Here is a 21,620-nt window from a genome sequence, read left to right on the forward strand (position 1 = left end):
TTTGCATGACCTAGAAAAACAAAATCTTAAAACTAAGCAATAAGAATGACAACATATAAAATGTTTAAATAAATAAATAAATACATGGAAAAATATGACTTAATATAATAAATCAGTGTTTAAAAGCCTATTATTAAAACCAAACTAAAGCAATTTCTGAAGCACAATAATTTTACTATTGAGAACATTTTCCTTTTGATCAGCAGCTGTGACGGTCATGCTGGATTTCACAACTTTCGGACAAACCAAAAAATAAAAAAATAAATTAAAAAAATAAGCAGTAAATCACAAAATCCTAGACTAATAGGCCTTAACGGGACTTTCACATAATTTTTTTTTTTTATCTCATTGTATATTATTACTTAAGAACTGCACAAACCATGACAAACAAAAAAAACCATCTGGGTTCTAAATCATACTTTGGCAGAATTTTACTTGTATATTTTGTCATGTCTAAATAATTAATTTTAAAGTTGTGTTTTCTATCTGTAAACGTTTTATTCGCATACTTAGTACGTCAGCCGCGGAATGGAAAAATTCGATCTGTATACAAAATGATCGGCCTCACTTCCTTGTACGTCACACTTGATGAGTATATAGATCTGTGGGCTCGCGCATGCGTTGTGTAGCCAATAGGAAAAGGCTTGTGGGTACAGGAAGTTCAAAATGGCGATGGACGGAATGATGTCCACGTCTTCGAGTTTAAGTTACCATAATGTGGGAGACTTTTACCCCAGAAAGTTTGGCCCCAAGCCGGACGTGGTGCCATCCGGGGTGACGGAGAGGAAAGTCGGGCCGTTGGATAAGCCTGACATGGTGTCCGTGGATGTCATTAACATCAAGGATTCAGGTTTGTTATGCTAGCAGGCTAACAGCTAACACCACGTACTGTGTTAGGAGCTGTTTGCTAGCATTAGTTTCACAGTTTCAGCGTCAACGTCAGCTCTGATTTTCTAAGTATTGCACCGTTGTCTCGTGATGCCAGTACAAGTAATTACGTTGTCTCCAACGGATTGTGTTAGATAGTAGTATGCAGCATTCATTCATTATGGGTCACAGTTCATTTGTTTGTTCGGTTAATCAAACCTGCAGTGATCACAGTCAGCTGTTGTAAATAAACTCCAACATATTAAAGTACTTGAGCACATTTACATCTCAGTGCGTGCATACAGGAGAAATTGACTCTTATGTTTGCACTGCAAGACGTAGTACTTTGTAAGAATGCATAGGTAGCAACATCCTGTTCTTTGCACAAACAACAAAAACAGATCATCATACACCTAAGACGAAATGATGGCAACAGAATGGATATTAAATATACTTTGACCTTTATTTGATTACAGATGGTATGGACAAAACATATTTTATGATTTTATCTTGTCAGCTGCAGTTTATTCTTTTTATTTTCAGATGGCCAAGGGTTTGTTGAGTCTGGAGGGAGAGCAGGAGAAGTTAGCATTAAAATATTTGTGAATAAATAAATACACACACACTTAAAAATGTTATCATTGTATGTGTACTAATTAAAGCTTAGAACCATCTGTAACTATTACATGTTGGAAAAGTTACTTATCCATACTATCTTTGTTGCATGTACATGGATATGATCCTGTGCTGTGATGGGCCGTGCCCCTAAGCCAGTGTTTTTCAACCTTGGGGTCGGGACTCCACGTGGGGTCACCTGGAATTCAAATGGAGTTGCCTGAGATTTCTAGTAAATTATAAAACTAAAAACTAAAATCTTACTAATAAAAAATATATGGTGATTTGAGAGAGACAATCCCAATACATAAAAGACAAACTGTGAAGCTGAAACTGAAGCACTGTGGTTCAGTTTATCTGTCAAATGTTCATTGTGGTCGGTTTCAGATGCTGCAGCTCTTTCATAATTCATAGTTTCAGTTCTTGTTTGTTCAGTATTAATTGTCCTCCTTGTAAATCCAAGCTGGACTGACTGTACATATCCTGACCAAGGAAAATAAAAGTCTCCCTTTGTGCAGTAATCTACACCTGGTTTTACTGCCTCTGTCCATAATAATATACATTATATAGACTAAATGTCCTCTAAAATGAATTGCAGCATAGTATAGCAAACTATTACATGATCAAAAACAAAATTAATTTTAGCAAAGAAAAAAAAAAGTCTCAGTTTTGAATGTCTGGGGTCGCCAGAAATCTGTGATGTTAAAATGGGGTCATGGGGCAAAAAAGGTTGGGAACCACTGCCCTAAGCCTTGTCTATGGGAGGGAGAACCCTGCATTCTGTAGTCCGTTAATGTGTTTATTGACTACATACTATTATGATGAAGGAAGCAAGGTACAAGGACCTCTGCTCTAAAATGATAACAGTATGGAAGTATCTTGAAGTTGTAATACTGCTGACAACATCATGTTTTCACTGACTCATTTTGGTCTCATCCATTGTATTTGGGGTGATCTGGTGTGCGTCCATGTTACAAAATTTTCCTCCGATAATTAGAAAGCATTGATCTCTGCTGTGTGTGACTTTTAGTGAAGTGGCAGTATGACAGCTTTCTGAATCATACCTTTGGAGTTTCATCTTTGTTTTTTCTTTTAAAAAATAAATAAAACACAGCTACTTGACACACAGCTACTTGACAATGGGCTATAATGAAAGTTACTGGACAGAACCGCTGGCATGATACGTAAGCATCTAACTGTGACAAAAACAAGCAAAAACAGAAGAAATCAATGAGGATGCAACTAATTTTTCATATCACTGTAACTGGTTACATGTTGCTGCTCTAATGCAAGATGATACAAAAATCTTCATTAAAATACTCAAAAGATCAAATAATTTTTGTGTTGTTCCACAGATATTCCAATGCACAGGAAGAAGCATGAGCATGATACATACGTGTTGGTGAGTATTGGTTTTGGACTGGTTTCAGTACTGATGGCTCTAATTTTCACTCAGTGTCACACTTACATTCAGATGGAAACAGACACACAACACACACAGCAACAGTTGTTAAGATGGAAAAAAGTGAGCTTTGTTTATTCAGTCTCTCTACAGAACTTTAAGGAAAGTTGATTAGGTTGGAAATGTTTAAAGGTGCGGAAGACTTTCGTGACCAATTTTTCAACAAATCTGTAAAACCTCAGTCATAGCCTCAGTATCATGAATCTGTAAGTGTTTCTGTCATTACTCACCTGAATCTCTTGCATTACAGTGAACAATTCCTTAGTGCCATCCACCATAAACAAACCATATATGTTTACATTCAGAGCTGGGAGGTAACTCGGACATCTTCGGAATTTTGTCGCGACTTGCATTGTGGGAAGCGCCGGTTTGCGCTGCTGTCTGGCAGTGGCAGCTGCTAAAGACACGAGGTGGAAACGTCAGGAGCTCCCTTCCCTCTATGCATATTCCTCCAGCCGTTTCCGCGTTGTGCTTTTTTCATCCATATAATATCATATGGTCACGCTGCTGTGGCAGTGCGAGTCTTCACTTCCTACAATGCTCGTCGCAACAAAATTCCGAAGATGCCCGAGTTACCTACGGGCTCTGTTTGTAAACACACGGTTTGTTTATGGTGGATGGCACTTCGAAATTGTTCACTGTAATGCAAGAGATTCAGGTGAGTAATCACAGAAAGACTTAAAGATTCATGATACTGAGGATATGACTGAGGTTTAACAGATCTGATGATAAACTGGTCACGAAAGTCTCCCACACCTTTAAGTATTAAAACACAGATCAGAGCCGGTCTTATATTTAATCCTGCATGTTTTGTTGCAGGCTGAAGTTTAGATCAGTGTCTGACATGTGTGTGTCACAGGATTGTGGACGTACTGGTCTTAGTAAAACACTGGATTTAATCTCTGTTATCAACTGATACCTTGCATGCAGTGTTGATGTTGGCAGGTAAGAAAACAAAAAGGCATGCTTTATCTGTGCAGTGGCAGTGAAACGTTAAGCAGACAGTCGTCCCCAAAACCAAATAGTTGACCATTATCCTCACAAAGATACTGCAGGGAAATGAGTTTGCTACAACAAAGAGAAAATAAATGCACCAGAACTTCTATTTCAGGCATCTTTATGGAATATATTTAAACCCAAAACTTACTGTGTACATAGGGTTAGGGTTGAACCGATGAAGAGAACTAAGGGAGTTAAAAGGAATGAAAACAGAGCTGGAGTTGTCCGCCTTCCTTCTCCGCAGGTATAGAATGCTTGTGTTCTTTATACATATGCATTGGAACATTGTATTTGACTACAGTGGCTGCTGGTAGCTTAGTCAAACACTTGGTAAATGCTTCTGTGTTAGCCACAGGGCTAGCTCTGTGACGTGGGTAATCTGTTTGATTTGGAGCATTGTTTCAGTCCAAACTAAGGGCTTTGGAAGATGAGACTGAAATGGTTCTGGATGGAGTTAAATGTTCATGCCGGGGGGGGCCTTCAGGAACAGGACACTTCTAAAAGTAGAATACTGTGAATGCTAGGGCTGGGTAAAAAAATTGATTTGATCGATTTCTTTTTAATTTTGTGTAATCGATTAATGGTGGATGAGATCAATTTTTCAGAGCAGGACTGCGAGTAAATGACCTGGAAACCACTGATGGGGAAGCGCGGCCGGCTCCATCTCGTGTGCCCCTCACGGAGATGGGGCGTCTTGGTTGTGCTTGCGATGGTTCTGGCGCGGGAGGAACGCAGAGGAATGGTGGGGAAAACCCCTCAGTGAGAGGTCCTCCAGGCCTCAAACTGGAACCCGCAGTGCGGAGGAACTGGCCGGCGGAGGCGGGTCGCAGATGCTGGTCATTCTAGAAATATAAACTTTGATCACCTGTGGCTGAGGGCGGAGTTAGAGGAATAGTAAAGCGGACATCACGAAGCCCCGCCCACCCTCACCCTCACCCTCCAGTGAGTTTCTTGTACCAAGGGCCCAACATGATTCTGTTTCAGGGGGGTTAAAGCTGGTGTCAGTGCCCCAGGGTGATAGTAATGTGCCTTAAGGCTGGAAGCACCAGGTATAAAACAGAATAAAGATGTTGCAGAAATCCGTTCTGAGCCACTGTAGAAACATGGACATGTTTGTGTTCATTATTTCAGAGCAGATTCATCTGTTTACTGCTGAAATGTCGCAGTTATTTCCTTTCTAATATCAATATTGATTCTGTGTTGCATGCCTGCTGTAGTCAAATAATCAAGTTACAACTCAAAATTGTGCTTTGGTATCACTAAATGAATCTGAATTACTGAATTGAATCGAGTCGAATCACAATTAATTGATTCAGAAGCTCATGAATCGAAATCAAATCGATTAAGTAAATTGGCCATGATACCCAGCCCTAGTGAATGCAGATGGCTGAAGCAGTTAGCATTGAACTGCTAATGCAGAATGATGAAGATGTTGAATGACTGAAGTCATTTATGAAAATGACTGAATACGTTGTGGAAAAGCTAGTGCAAATATATATTATTGGGATATTTCTTAAATACTGGTCTGTGTGTAACAGTCCAGAGCTCTGGAGTAAAAGAGACATAGAAGCAGGAGTCAGACTTTCAAAGTTTGGTTTCTCTTTCGTTTTCATGCCAGTTACCAAACTACGCTACAAACGGACTTTATGAAGTTTGCTTGTTGTCTCGTTTCAAACGTCATTTTGTACCTGCAAGTTGCTGTCTTGAAAAGAGAAATGCAGAGTTGTAAAAGAGAATCCACTCCTCATTCATTAGCTTCAAATGCACGCCTTGGCCAGAGTTATGCCCTTACGACAGTAGGCGCTAGTGCTCATGGGAAGCGGAGTCTTTGTCCCTTAAAACACCACTGATTTCGGCCGAAGGTGTCGCTGCAATCTACTTTAAACGAATTCTCTGTACAGGACCTTTAATGACTAGGAAATTATAACTGGTTTTAAAATGAATGCATTTTTTTGGCAGATTTTTACCCTCTGCCACACTGGCCACAGGGTATTGTCATCAGTTGGTCATCTGTCCAAAAATTGTGGCATAAGTTAGGCCACTGGGTGGCAGTAGATAAGCCAGGCCGAGGGTTTTCCAGCGCATGCGCGTTATGTTTTCCTTTATAACAGGGTGGTTGCACAGGTCTTGAAAGTCTTAAAACAGTATGGAACTTCGACACACTGTTTTCCAGACCTTGAAATGTCTGGAATTTTGTGTGAAAGTCTTAATAAAGTAAGGTAACAGTTTCTGTCATAGTCGAATTTTAGTGTCTGCACAAAGGCACATAATCTTATAAGAAATACATGAGGAAAACATCTAAAAAACTGGAACTGATTTCACTAACTGGTCAGTACTGGAATGATTCTAGTGAAACGTGTTTATGTGATATCCATGTGATTTTCATATGTTTGAATATGTTTCTGTCAGTAAAACATAATTTACTGTGAATTATGCATTCATTCATTCATACATTTATTAAAATTAACTTTTCTACTACATACAACAGGTACAATTGCAACCAAAAAAAATTGGCATGCCAGTATAAAAGTACATAAAATACATAAATTTTTATTTGGATAAAGAGCAGGCACCCTGTGTATTAACTATACATGCACAAAGGACACATGTTGTTTTATTGTTGCTTTGTTGAAGTGAGTCTTGCCTCTAGAAGGGCCAGATACAGTCTCGGTTAGTCTTTCAGAACTCCACCAGTCACTTTACTTCTGTTGTTGTACACCAGTGCACCACTTGGGGGCGGTATAGGTCAATATTTGCCTCCTCTTTTTGTTCTTAATGGATGGACTGGACGTGATGGTGCTGAATTCTTTTACTTTTGATCGTATTAAGTGTTGTTGTGTTTTTTCTTGTGCTGTTAATTGTTCATACAGATATATTTTCATTGCAGGGAACCATTCATCCATTCAGGAAAACACACAGATCCATTTTTGGGAAACTCCTGCAGGAATTCAGACTGGTGGCTTCAGACAGACGGGTAGGTGTTTGTGTGAGACTAAAAATCTGGTGTGGTTATGTTTTTTTTATTGGGAGTTTCTGTGATTCAGACCTTTTGTTTTTGGTAGTGTGCAGTGTTTGGAGAATCCTCCTCACTTTATAATCCCATTTGACTGTAAGCTGGTTAGATTGTGTGTCTCATACATGGAGTCAAACCCAAACAGCCCCAGTAATCCTGTTTCTGAGTAGGTCACCATGTTCTGGTGAAAACAGCAGGGATCAAGACCTCACAGCCAAACACTATCAGCTCTGAGATCAGCCCACATCCGTTCGGCTCCTCAGTTACTTTCTTTCATTTTGACCTGTTGCATCATGCAGCGCAGTAACGCCACCTATGACATCTATCTGTGCAAGAACCTCATCCCTTCCGCAGAACAAATCCCTTTCACCACATCAGACTCTGCAATGCTATTGTTGCTAAATATGTAGACTGCAGTTGTGACATGTGTTTTTACCCACTTTTAAGTTTGAAATGCAAATTATGTGTTTGTTTTTTTGTTGAACTGTGCAGTTTAGATTCTCTATGTCTCAGATGTCAAACATGTGGGCCAAAAGTGGCCCGCCAAGGGGTCCTATCTGGCCTGTGGGATGAATTTGTGAAATGCAAAAATGACACCAGAGTGTGTTGTCCCCCCCCCCCCCCCCCCCCAAGGTCAAGCTCTGCCCCCCCTGTGAAGTGCCGTGTCTAGCCTGCCACAGCTGAATGGACCCGTTTGATAGTCACGGACACCCCCGACCGACAATCATGGATTTTATTTCAGCTTCCACATTCAGACCAACATGATCTCAAGTGGATCACACCAGTAAACTAATAACTTATAAATGAAATAATGAAAACTGCTAAATTTCTCTTGTTTTAGTGGAAAAAGGTAAATTACATGAAAATGTTTACGTTTACAAACTATCCTTTACAAAAAAATGTGAATAACTTCAACAAATATGAACAACATGAAATGCCTTAAGAGAAATAAGTGGAATTTTACCAATATTCTCCCTGTTAACCAGAGGCATAATATTGTCAAAATTGCACTTCTTTTTCATAAGACATTTCAAGTTTTTCATGTCATACAGATTTTGAAGGAAACTTTGTACTTGTAAACACTTTCATATTGTAATTTTACATTTTTAACATGTATTATTTTACTGGTCCGGCCCGTTTGAGATCATATTGAGCTGAACTAAAATGAGTTTGACACCCCTGCTCTATGTATAGAGACTGTTCTCAGGACCACAGTTTGGATGAGCTCCTTTTTGGGCTTTCATATTCAACTTCCACAAATATAAAAACTAAACTGAACAATGAGGAAATTAACCACAGAGAAATGCTGAAAGCAGACCCTTCAGCTTTACAGAACCTGTGTGATGTTGTTTATGAAATGTTTGGAATCAGTAGAATCCTGTGAGAAAGGTAAATGTCAGAAGGCCGCCCCTCACACTCACCGGTAAATACTCAAATAGTCTTGTAGTAAAACAACCTGCTGGGTCTCCCCTATATTTTGGTCTTCCAGACAAGCCTTCTGTTGTTGTTGGTTTCACAGGAATTATGATGCATTCAGATGTTAATGGCAAAATGTGGCAGATGTAATGTTGCATTCAGGTACAAAATCTACACTAAAAGGCCACAAACTTTGTTTAAAGTGTTAAAATTAGCATTTTTCTGTGTTTAAATGCACAGAAAAATGAGTAAGTGAGTTTCTTTACAATGAGTAAGTGAAGATGCTGACGTCAGCAAGAAAATCAACAAACGGCAACGAACGAGAACCTGTCAAGTGTTTTCACACCGGCCACTTTTTTTTCACATTTGTTTTATACTAAACTGTAGTTCATTTTCCCTTCATAGTGATACAAGTGATATATGAGAGCAGAAGGAGCTGACAGACTCACACCCACAGTCCTTTTATCGTACTGCTTGAACCTGTTGTGGGATGGATGCTATGATTGGATGGAGATACAAAGCCACTGTCTGAAGGATCACATCCACAAACGATGTGGACGCTTGAAAACTAGAGGAAAGTAGAAAAGCCTGTCTGTGCAGGTAGATTCGCCAGCCATCCTGACAGAAGGGATTATTACAAGGATGACTGGGTTTTTCACAGTGTTTTAAAGGGAGATGGACACGTAGATGATGGCAAAACATTTTAGTCTCTTACCAGAAATACAGAATGAAAGTAAACATAAGTAATATTCAAGCTTTCAGGTGTGAAATGCATTAAGTCAAAGTAGTAAATACCTGAAAAAACCTGTAAATCTGAATCACTGAACCTCAACCTCAGGTATTAATCAATAATTTATGTCAAATGAACCATAAAGAACTGGGTGGGAGTAATTTCCCAGAACCCCTTGGGTTTGCCTCCCCTGTGTGTTGATGCTTTGGTAGATGTAGTGGATGGACTTTAATTTGATTGTCTTTCCTGTTTGTGTTGTATGGTTATCAAGACCAGCTCTAAATATATAGTGTCATGTAGGGATGTAACGATGTGAAAATTTCATATCACGGTTTTTGTGACCAAAATTATTACGGTTATCATTATTATCACGGTATTTTTGAAATGTGCTCGAAATGTTAAAAAAGTTCTTGTCTTATGCACAACCTGAAATAATTCAACCAAGTTGTATTTTGGAAAAAAACAAAAACAAAAAAACAAAAAACCCCAAATAAAATAATAGGCACAATGTACTTTCTGTTGGCAGAAACATTCAAATATAACATGTAAACATCAAACATACAAATGTGCATTAAAGATGGAACCTTATGGCTATTGTTTGACCATTTTCTGTTTCAAGTTTGTGTTGAAAGTGCGGTAATCAAACATGGTTATCATGATCATTACAATTTAAACGGTAATACTATCCGTCGGGAATTTTACCACGGTTTATCGTTATACTGGTAATCGTTACATCACTAGTGTCATGAGATAACTTTTGTTATGATTTGGAGTTATATAAATACAACTGGATTTGATTTGGATTCTTCAGTGTGTGCATCACCACAGAGCCAGGACTGTCAAACTCATTTCAGTTCAGGTTCCATATTCAGCCCGATATGTTCTCAAGTGGATCAGACCAGTAAAATAATAACATAATAATCTATAAATAGTGTCAACTCCAAACTTTAATCTCTATGTTGTAGAGTGAAAAAAGTAAAAATACATAATGAAAATGTTTTCACCTACAGACTACCCTTTAAAAGTATGAATACAATCATGACCAACCTTAAATTTCAGGTTGTTCATATTTGTTCAGATTTACTCATTTTAGTTCTGGGGCCACATACAGCCCTGTATGATCTGAAGTGGGCCCAACCAATACAATAACTATAGTGAAAAAAGTTAAATTATGTCATGAAAATCTTTATGTCTACAAGTTTCTTTAAAAACGTGAATAACATAAACAACCTGAAATGTCTTAATATAAATAATTGCATTTTTTTTTTTTAAACAATATTTTAACTCTGCATCTCATTTCCACATGTGCATTACAACTTATAGATCACAGTGGATCTACAAGTACACAAAACATTTAGTAACAGGCGCAATATTGGTTCTATACACTTAAAACATTTCAGGTTGTTCACAATTTTTGTGAAAGCATGGTGTATAAAAGTGGACATTTTTATATACTTTTACTTTTTTTTACTCTAAAGCAAAGAGGAAAAAAATTGGATTTGTCATTATTTGTTATTATGATAGAATTTTACTGGTCTGATTCACTTTAGCTCATACTGGTCTGAATGTGGAACCTTAACTAAAAAGATTTGATTCTTAATGTCCATCCATTTTCTACCGCTTATCCGGGGCCGGGTCACAGAGGCAGCAGTCGAACCATTCTTAATGTTTTCACTGTAATTTATGGATTTCACAAAGTCATCCCATTGGCCAAATTGGACCCTTTCTTGGACCGGCTTTGGCCCACTGGCCTTATGTTTGGCCCCCCTGCAGTAGAGGGTGAGATGTGAAGACGGCGTTAAAAAAGCATCACAGATATGACGACGACACTAGAGACCTGATGATGGTCATGTGAGGATGTGAGACTGTATTGTAATGTGTGTATGTGTGTCAATGTTATTGCAGTGTAATCCACTTTGAGCACACACTGTGGGGGGGTGGGGGGGTCTGTCTTCCTCATAGAGCCTTGGATTGGATTACACGGTGTCGTACATGGCTTAGGGACCAAACATAGTTCCAAACCGGTGAAAGTGGAGACGTGCTTCCTCAGCGTCTCCTCTTACCCACTGTGTTGTGAAATACAGCTGAGAGTTGTCAACATCTGATTTCAGGTACAGTTTGATCGATTCAGGAGTTTTACAGCCTCATCCAGATATTTTTTTACAGCAAACGTGCTGATAGATGATATTTAGTGCTGATATGTTTGTTTTTAATCTGATGTTTTCTCTCAGATTATAGATTCAGAAAAGATTTGACAGCTTTGTGAGACACAATAACTGTATCATATCAAAGCAAACCAAGCACTTTTTCACTGATTAGTGTCTTTGTCTGCATCTGGAACCAGAGTTTATTTACGGCCTAATGCACAGGTGTGAAACATGTGGTCCGTGGGCCAAAACCGGCCCGCCAAAGGGTCCAGTTTGGCCTATGGGATGAATTTCTGAAATGTAAAATTTAGGGCTGTTAGAAAATATCAGTTCAGCAAATATATATCGCAATATTTCATTTCACTATACTGTATCGATATTAAAAAGTACTGTATTGATATTTTTAGGTATTTATTCAAATGCAGATATGGCAGAGGTTCATTTTTGTTTTTTGTTTTTTTTTTATTATTTATATCTTATTTATTATTTAACACTGTTTTAGTAAATAATAGTTATTTGAAGCATCTTAAAAGCACTTTTTACTGTCTGAGAGGCAGATGGTAGTTCTTTTGTTGGAATCGCACAAAAATGAAGTTATGATGTTAGCTCTGAACTAATAGAATATGAACATTTGAACAGGATCTTAAACTGTAATGTCTGTAAAACATAATTTCAGTTTTAACACAGGAACATCTTGCGATATAGCATTAGATCCTGTTGTGATCAAATAAAAATGTGTTTGGTATTTGTGCAGATTTCTGGTGTAATTCAATTCTTCAAGGAAATCATGTTTAAAAAAAGAAGCAAACAAAAAAATTGCCTTTTTAATGGTATCATGATATATCGTGACATATCGTATCATGATCCTAGTATTGTGATTTGTATGGTATTGCCAGATTCTTACCAATACACACCCCTAATATAGAGGCAATTGATATGACATCAGCACATGCATAGAGATGATGACATCAGCTGGATCGATGCCAAATAAGCAAACAATACATGCAAAGGGCAGGGTTTGTTGGGCCTGGAACCACTTAATAGTACTTGGTGAAGCCCAAATATACAGTTTGAAGGATTTTTCACTTCATGCACAAAAACGATGTTAGAAGCTTTTGTCATGAATGCAATAGAGTCACAACGGCGAAAAGCATAAAGCAGCTTTAAAACACCTGTCATCACCAATACTGTTCTGGTTTCACAGTCAATAAAACTGGACTATGGAGGTAAATCTGTCTCATCAGATTTTGAATTATAAAAAGCCATTACAGTGATTTTTTTTTTTTTTTTTTTTTGCACTGAAATTAAGTATCTGAATTTTTTTGTCTCAGAATTCAACTACATTCATAAATTTAGAATAAAAAAAAAAATCAGATGCATAAAATTCAGATGCAAAAAATTCTGAAGCAAAAAATTCAGACGCAAAAAGTTCAGATGCAAAAAAATTCAGATCACACTTCCGGGACACCAAGGATAAGCAATCAGTTCTATCTCAAGTCGAACAGACAGCCAGTCAGTTGAGTTGCGTTAGGTTGGGCAAGTGACACCGATGCAGGAAGACGGTCAGCGCAGATGTGTGATCTGAATTTTTTGCTTTTGAATGTTTTGTATCTGAATTTTTTTTTTATTCTGAATGTATGAACATAGTTGAATTCAGAGACAAAAAAAATCAGATACTTAATTCCAGTGCAAAAAAAAAATTCAGATAATTAATTCCAGTGCAAAAAAAATAAAAGATACTTAATTTAAGTGCAAAAAAATTCAGTGGTAGAAATTCAATAGCTTTTATAATTCAAAATCTGTTACTAAATGTTTTGTGCCTTTGCAGATCTACTGTGATCTGTGAGTTGTAATGCACTTGTGCAAATGATAAACTGAGGCATAGTATTGTTAAAAATAATATTTATTTATTTATTTATTTATTTAAAATTCAGGTTGTGTTTCAGGGTACTCACATTTTTTGTGAAAGGATAGTTTGGAAATAGTTATATTTTTGTAAAGTAATTTAGTAATATCAACATTTAAAAGCAAAAAACATAAACGAAAAAAAACATTCAGAAAGGAGCGGGATGAAGTTCATCTTATGGTAAATGGACTGAACTTACATAGTGCATTTTCTACACCTTCATGGTGCCTAAAGCGCATGACAATTCCTCACATTCACCCATTCACACACACACACACTCATACACCAGTGGGCTGCTGCCATGCCTGGCCCTACTGGGAGCAATTTAGGGTTCAGTGTCTTGCCCAAGGACACTTCAACGTGTGGACAGCCAGGATTTGAACTGCCGACCCTTTGGTCATTGGATGACCCGCTCTACCAGCTGAGCCACAGCCGCCTGCCCACTACTCCTATACTCCTGCCCCCTTACCACTTCTGTTTCTACTGACCACAAAGTCCTATGTCAGCTCCCCAACATACCTTAACAAATCTTACACATATCAAAACTACAGAAGCACTTGGAGAGTGCAGACCTCCACCAAGGCAGATCAGTGCCCCCCCAATCACCACCAAAATTTAATCATTTGTTCCTTGTGTCAGTATCAACATTTCCTGACATTTTCATCCACATCCGTCCATAACTTTTTGAGTTATCTTGCACACAGACAGCCAGACAGACTGACAGATGCCAGCAAAAACATAACCTCCGTGGCGGAGGTAATAAATTTTGACCAAGCCTGCACAAAACACTTACATTACACATATCAAAAATGTCTCTGTCTCTGTCACAGCAGTAATACACGCATAAAAAGAAGCTGTCTATTTCATAGCTGTATTACGCAAATAGATGGATAGACTTCACTTCGAACATAAAAGAAAAAGAAACAAAAAAAAAGAAATTCCAGATCCAAATGGACGCTCCAATATATGGAAATAAATCAACCAAAAACAAATATCACACAATATTTTTATTACATTAAGAAAAGAGGGGAAAAAAATCAGAGTTGTCATTATTTATGGTTTTATTTCTGCTATTATTTTACCGGTCTGAACCACTCGAGATCCGATTGGGCTGTGTGTGGTCCCTGATCTAAAATGAGTTTGACACCCCTGCAGTAAAAGGTGAACGGGGACATGAAGACTAGAGGACGACTGGATCGAGGACCGGGTCTACTCATGTCCTCCTGCTGCACCGGCAGAGTCACAGAACTGGTCCGTTAAAGTCGGCAGGCCGCTGCCACCGCCGCCAATCCATTATGTAAGATGGTTTATTTTGAGAGTAGAACATGGCCGCCCTGGAGACACACGCCCCCTGACGCCTCTGATCACAGAAGACAAACACCAGGACAGGACGTTTTTGGGAGTTTTCGTCTCCGCCTGAAGCCTTACTCATGGGAGGCAGGCCGAGCAGGTTTGGTCTGAAAAGTCCGTCTAAATGGCTGCCCCCCCCAGCCCCCCCTGTCCTGCTCTGACATGAGTCACGCCTTTGCTCATATTGGTGACACACATTCTGCCTGGCGCTGCCTGATGATGCGTCGGCTTGGCTCAGCGCTGGACGATAATGTCAGCGTCCTGTTGTGGGCGGGGGCTCTACTTTGGGCTTTTTTTGTGTGTTTTTGTGAGTACAGTACCTGATGTGACTGAGCTGCTGTATGTACGCCACCGCTGTCACTCCAATGTCATGTAACCTCAATATGCTGGCACGCCGTCACGCCGCCGGTCATCAGGGGCGACGGCCCTGACAGACAGCGGGGGGCAGCAGCGTGCAAGGATTTTAACAGGCGACGGGCGCTCTTCCTCGGGGCGCCGTGTGTACGTGGAGGAGGGGGTTGGTCATGTTTTGGGTCGAGCACTGTCTCTGTGTTTGCACACACAGACACACACACAGCGAGGGTCTCCCATGCCTGTCGCTGGCTAGTGCTGTCACCAGACGCCCCTGCGCTGTCATAACACTGCACACCACAGTAATTGTAGATTTCACAGCACTCGACGCTCCCACCGCGGCATATGAGTCCAACACGAAGTGACAGGCCCGGCACACGCACGCACAGAGATGCACACAGATGCACGCGCACACACACACACACACACACACACACACACACACACACACACACACACACACACTCGTTCTACTCTGAAGGAGAGTTTCTTTTCTTTTTTCTTCATTGAAAATTCTGCTGAATGTACTGTACGTCCAGGCACACAGAGTACAAACGCAGCTGAATAAGCTCATGGAGCAAAATTAACACTTGTTTTTACATGCAATGAGGATGGAAAATACAGACATCAGTCAAACACAACCTTTACTCATCATTTCCTGTTGGTAGTATGTAAATAACTTCTCAGAGAAGAAATCCTATGTCCACAAATCCAGAATGGAGTTCATCTTCATTAGCTGTTGAATATCTGCTGTCACTCTCCTTAATAAGGGTGTAAGCAAATATCGGCTCTGCAATATATCGTGATATTTTATTTCACAATACTGTATTGATATCAAAAAGTACTGTATCGATATTTTTAGGTATTTATTAAAATGCAGAGATTGTAGAGGTTCATTTTTGTTTGTCTTTTTTGTTTATATTTTATTTATTATAATTTAACACTCTTTTATTAAATAATGTTAGTTCCTTTGTTGGGATTGCACAAAAATAATGTTCTGATGTTAGTTCTGAACTAATAGAATATGAACATTTGAACAGGATCTGAAACTGTCATGTCTGTAAAACAGAATTGAAGTTTTAACACATGAATATTTGTGATATAACATTAGATCCTGTTGTGATCAAATAAAAATGTGTTTAGTATTTGTGCATATTTCTGGTGTAATTCAATTCTTCAAGGAAATAATCATTTTAAAAAAAGAAACAAACAAAAAAATTGCCTTTTTAACAGTATCATGATATACCATGATATATCGTATCGTGATCCTAGTATTGTGATTTGTATGGTATTGCCAGATTCTTGCCAATACACAGCTCTACTCCTTAAGGGTCATACAGTCGACATGGGAACAGCTCAACCTGTCACAGTCCCTCATATAATTATGCTGTATCATTGTCATAATCGACTCCATTCATCTCAATAAAAAGGCTGGTGAAACTGACAAAAATAACATCATCATTTCCATGTCATTTAGTAATGGGTTTAATATGTTTAAGTCATGACACATCTGTCGTATCAGTTTATATTAAAATGAATTTTAGCTTTCTTCCTTCTAATGTGTATGAGCATGATTAAACTAGTGTGGAGTGGTGACCAGGGCTGCAACTGATGAATCTCAATAGTTGACTAGTCATTGTCTACTGTAACGACCACTCAGGTTATAAACTCTAAACGACCCCAAAACAAACAAAAACGAGTGGTGCCAGGCACAACAAACCCTACCCCTTGCATGCATTGTATCTTAAAAATTCATAAAAGATTTGAACTTTGACCTACTTTTCCCAAAATGTAATCACATCTCTTCTGGGTCACTGACAATCTCTAAACCCAATGTGGTATGAATTCCACCAATAGCTTTGCTGCTGAAGAGTTAACAAACAAAGAAACGAAACAAACCAAACCAAAAACAATACCCCTTGCCTCCCCATTGTTACCGCGGGGGGCGGGGTAACAATGGCGGGTGCATATTGAGGCACTGGTATGGATTCCCTGTGTATGGCAGGCCAAGTCTATCACTATTCGCCACTCCCAGAAGATGTTTCGTCTAAAAAAAACGGTGTCCAAATCACCAAAATGCTGGTTCTTGCAGTGTAGAAATATGCAATGTTGTAAAATGCAGCATGAATTCACACAAAAACACCATTATTTAGGGCGTTATTGTGATAGACTAGGCCTGCCATACACCCGTGGCATGAAGCCGTGGCACCCGGGGCGTGTCTCTGGCAGCGGTCATGGGTCGCAGGGAGATCCCGTTCCTTTTGAGACAGGAGACCAAAAATAAAGTGGCGGTCAATAACAAAACAGCGCATCGACTAAAAAAATTGCCATTGACTAATTTTCATGGTCGATTACGTCAACACACAATTCAATAGGGATTTAACGATATGACAATTTCATATCATGGTTATTGTGACCAAAATTATCACAGTTATCATTATTATTGCAGTATTGTTGAAATGTATTCAAAATGTTCAAAAAGTACTTATATACACACTTGAAATAATTTAACCAAGTTGTATTTTGAAAAAAAAAAATAAAAAAATAAAAAAATAAAATAATAGGCACAATGTACTTTCTGTATCAGAGACATGTAAATATTAACATGTAAACATCAAACATACAAATGTGCATTAAAGATGACAGCTTATGGCCATTGTTTGACCATTTTCCAGATCAAGTTTGACTTGTTTTAGTTTCTTTTTCAGGGAGAGAGAGAGAGAGAGAGAGAGAGAGAGAGAGAGAGAGATAGATAGATAGATAGATAGATATGAAATGAGCAGTACCCCTAGTTTTCAAAGTGTGGTAATCAAGTACGGTTATCATGATAATTATGATTTAAACGGTAATGCTAACTGTCTGGAATTTTACCACGGTTTATCGTTATACCGGTAGTCGTTACATCCCTACAATTGAACAATTTCAGAGTGAGAGGTACACAGCCTGACTTGAGGAATATTAATGAAAACAATATCCCCCAACAAGGCAAATAGTTCTGATCCTTCAATTGGATAACTACTGCAGTGATTAATAAAGTTCATCTGAAACAGGTTCTCTAACCCTGTAACTGATAAGTAGTTTGTCTTTTCATAAACATCATCAGTTTGATAGTTGGGGCAATGGATCTTTTACCATAATATAATTATTATAATATTGTAATTTGATTAATTTTGCAGCCCTTTAAGAAACAGAACAAAGTCTATATAAACACATCGACACACTAGCACATGCACATATCCAATATATACAGTAAGTGTACATATACAACATAGGTCCATTCTCCAGCTGTAAAATCCTGTGGTTTATATGAGTGCTGCAGATGTTCCAGATGAGCCGTTGGTTGTGTTTGTAGTGGTGTCGTCCTCTGGTTCTGACCTTCCCCTGAGCTGGACTGATTCAGAGTGTTGTTGGTGAACTTGCTGGGTCACAGCTTCACCACAGCCAAGACTGGATCCAGTTCATTATTATATCTGATAGTAAACGTCGTATGGTCACAACGGCTTATGGAAGTACAAAAGCCAGTACAAGTCTTTAAGGAGTTATAATGAATGTTTTGGATTCTTTCTGATGTTTTATTGTTTGTGGTTTATGTGCATTTTTTTGTAAAGTGGTTTGGAGTGAATAATCCAGGCTGCGTTGTGTCATCAGTGTGTGGCGCTGTAGGCTACATTACACATGACAAGCACAACATCCTGTTGTTCTTTTCCATCTCTGAGGAATTATCATGTTTTCACTAGATTGTTCATGGCTGATATCGATATTTAAAATGACGACTTTGTCAGTGCTGATACCTAATTTTGTTGTTATTTATGTCCCACCTAATAAATAAATCTTCATTCTAAGTATGAAATTGTTACTATTCTTAAGTCTTTTAGCCATTTGTGATATTATCCTGAACACAGATTTGAAGAAATTTATGATAAAACCTTTAATGCAACACCACAGGTAAATATCAGCCACTGCCATTGGTGAACAGACGTCCTGTACACTGATCCTGATATCGATCTGTATTGCCTAGTATTGGCTGACAGATGTCCTGATGATGGTCAGTGCATCACTGGTTTTCACATTTTACTTGAATATCTAAGAAGATGCAGCAAAAATCTGAGTATTCAGTGATCAGAAATATGAGCTAAACCGATGCCGTCAACACATTCATGGAAATACATCCTTTGACAATGACATTATGTCGTAGATGCACTACGAGTAAAAGAGGAAATTAGCATACTGCTTCTGTGTGTGTGTGTGTGTGTGTGTGTGTGTGTGTGTGTGTGTGTATGTGTACCCTCAAAGACCCAAACATCCATTGGTGACCAAAAGCATCTACTGATGTAAACTGTTTTAATACCTGTTGATCCACTACTCCTTTCAATCCATTTAAATAATTGATGTAAAATGAAGTTTGTCATCTTTTCATGGTCATCAGATATGACCCATTTGGATGTTCAGAGGCTCAGTAGTTACCATGGAAACACTGTCATCTTCTACAACATTAGTTCACTAGTAAAACCCATGGCGTTGGATCAATGACAGTGGATGGAGACACTGGGTTTATGTTCAGTTAATGACAGATTTGACTGAAGAAGTCACTCTTTCTTAAATTTGCTGTTTTGATAGAATAACCTTTGAATTAACTCTGAGCTTAAATGAACATCTACATGATCAGTCAAGTAAATATAGGAAAATACATGATTTATACTGACAAATGCAAAATACAGAGGAGAATATTATAATAAAAGATGACGAATCATTTTGGAAAGTTAGATGGAGAGTAGAGATGTAACGATATGAAAATTTCATATCACAGTTATTGTGATCAAAATTATCACGGGTATCATTATTATCGTGGTATTGTTGAAATTGTGCTCAAAATGTTCAAAAACTACTTAGACACCCACTGAAATAATTTAACCAAGTTGTATTTTGAAAAAAAAAAAAAAAAAACAAACAAATAAAATAATTGGCACAATGTACCTTCTGTTGCAGAAACATTCTAGTATTAACCCTTAGTGGTCTGAGCCTATTTTGGCGTTTTTCAGTCCTTTTGATTTTGCCTTTATATACTATATAAACAAATGTTTACTATACCCATGTTTGGGATCTTTTTTTTTCAGCACAACTTCATCTACATCATCTGTCTATTATTTTTTTCACTTTAACCTACTATATCAAAATAAAAGGCCAGAAAACACAAAAAATATATAAAATCCGATTTGAAAAATGTTTATTATTTATTGCATAAATAACACAAAGATGCTTAATGAACCTTTTCAAAGACTTTAAAAGTGAATATTGGTTCCAAATATTAGGTATAGAAAATTAAAATTGTAATGAATTAAAACTATACTCAAATATTTGACATAAAAGCAGATCTTTACATGGGGTTTTTTCCCCTAAAAATGCAGTAATCAAACACGGTTATCATGATAATTACAATTTAAACCGTAATACTAACCGTCTGCAATTTTACGGCAGTTTATTGCTATACCGGTAATTGTTACATCCCTGATGGAGAGTAATTGTCAATTTGGGAATCACCACAGAAATACTTGTAAGATGTCTACGGGTTAAACCAAGACAGACCCAGTACATCCTGAGTGCGTTGTGACTGAATCCACTTTGAGCTCATTCCCTAACACTAGTTTTGTTTGTTGGTTTGTCGTTTCCAGTCGTGGAGGATCCTGCTGTTCGGAGCGCTCAACCTGCTGTGCACCGGCTGTCTGCTGATGTGGTGCAGCTCCACCAACAGCATGGGTGAGCACACACACACACACACACACACACACACACACACACACACACACACACACACACACACATACACAGACACACACACATTCACACACAGACACACACACACGGACACAACACAGACACACACACAGACACAACACAGACACACACACACACACACGGACACAACACAGACACAAACACACACACAGACACAACATAGGCATACGCACAGATACACACACGATGACAGGCGGACATGCAGATGGACACATGCAAACTGACACACACAGACCCACGTACACAGCCTGACAGCAACGCAAACACACACACAACGACGACACACTCTGAGGGTCGGACACAGACGTTAACAGGCGGAGATACCTGTCTACACACAGTAAACACAGATTGACACATCCACACATGGATGCCTCTGTGTGTGTGTCCTGCAGCTTTACACACACACACACACACACACACACACACACCATGGACAACTGTTTAGGAAGTGTGTTAGCGTTGTTGTCTCACCACAGGGCTTGTACCGATGCTGCTACTCTGTGTGTATTGTGTTTTATGGGGGTCACATCAGTCAAAATATGGCACTTTAAAGGGCATGTTGAAGAAACCGAGTCCTTCACAGCGTCTGCTTTAGCCTCAGGTACGACAACACTGAGAACACATCTGTCATATGGACAAACCGTTTGTCCTCCCTGTAAATACAGTCACAGTAGAGATTAGACAAGTCTGCCTGTAATGGTTTGGCCTTACTTTCATCATCTTGTCCATCTTTTCTGCAAATTAAAAATCCAAATAAACACTGGCTTAAAAAAATGAGTGAAAATTGGCCCATTTAAGAAGCAGATGTTGTTGTTCTTATTGAAAATAAATTGAAAATGATTGTCAGTGATGGTCAGTGATACAGATCTTTATTTTCTCTGGTGCAGCTTCAGGGTTTATGGAGGTTTTAGATGCTGTTACTGTGTTATCAAAGAAAATGAAAAAGAAAATACTGTCACTCTGGTTGTGTC

General features: G+C 38.5%; 1 protein-coding gene across 1 annotated transcript in view; it reads left to right on the forward strand.

The window, feature by feature from the left end:
* Positions 1–649: 649 nt before the first annotated feature.
* LOC115433826 (zinc transporter 6-like) overlaps positions 650–21,620 on the forward strand; it is a 107,420-nt gene continuing 86,449 nt past the window's right edge. The window contains exons 1-4 of the mRNA XM_030155369.1: positions 650–850; positions 2,838–2,884; positions 6,831–6,917; positions 20,526–20,610. Of these exons, the coding sequence (XP_030011229.1) occupies positions 667–850; positions 2,838–2,884; positions 6,831–6,917; positions 20,526–20,610 (403 nt within the window). The 5' untranslated portion in view covers positions 650–666. The remainder of the gene's footprint in view (positions 851–2,837; positions 2,885–6,830; positions 6,918–20,525; positions 20,611–21,620) is intronic.

This window comes from Sphaeramia orbicularis, chromosome 15 (genome assembly GCF_902148855.1).
Source record: "Sphaeramia orbicularis chromosome 15, fSphaOr1.1, whole genome shotgun sequence".
NCBI classification, from domain to species: Eukaryota; Metazoa; Chordata; class Actinopteri; order Kurtiformes; family Apogonidae; genus Sphaeramia; species Sphaeramia orbicularis.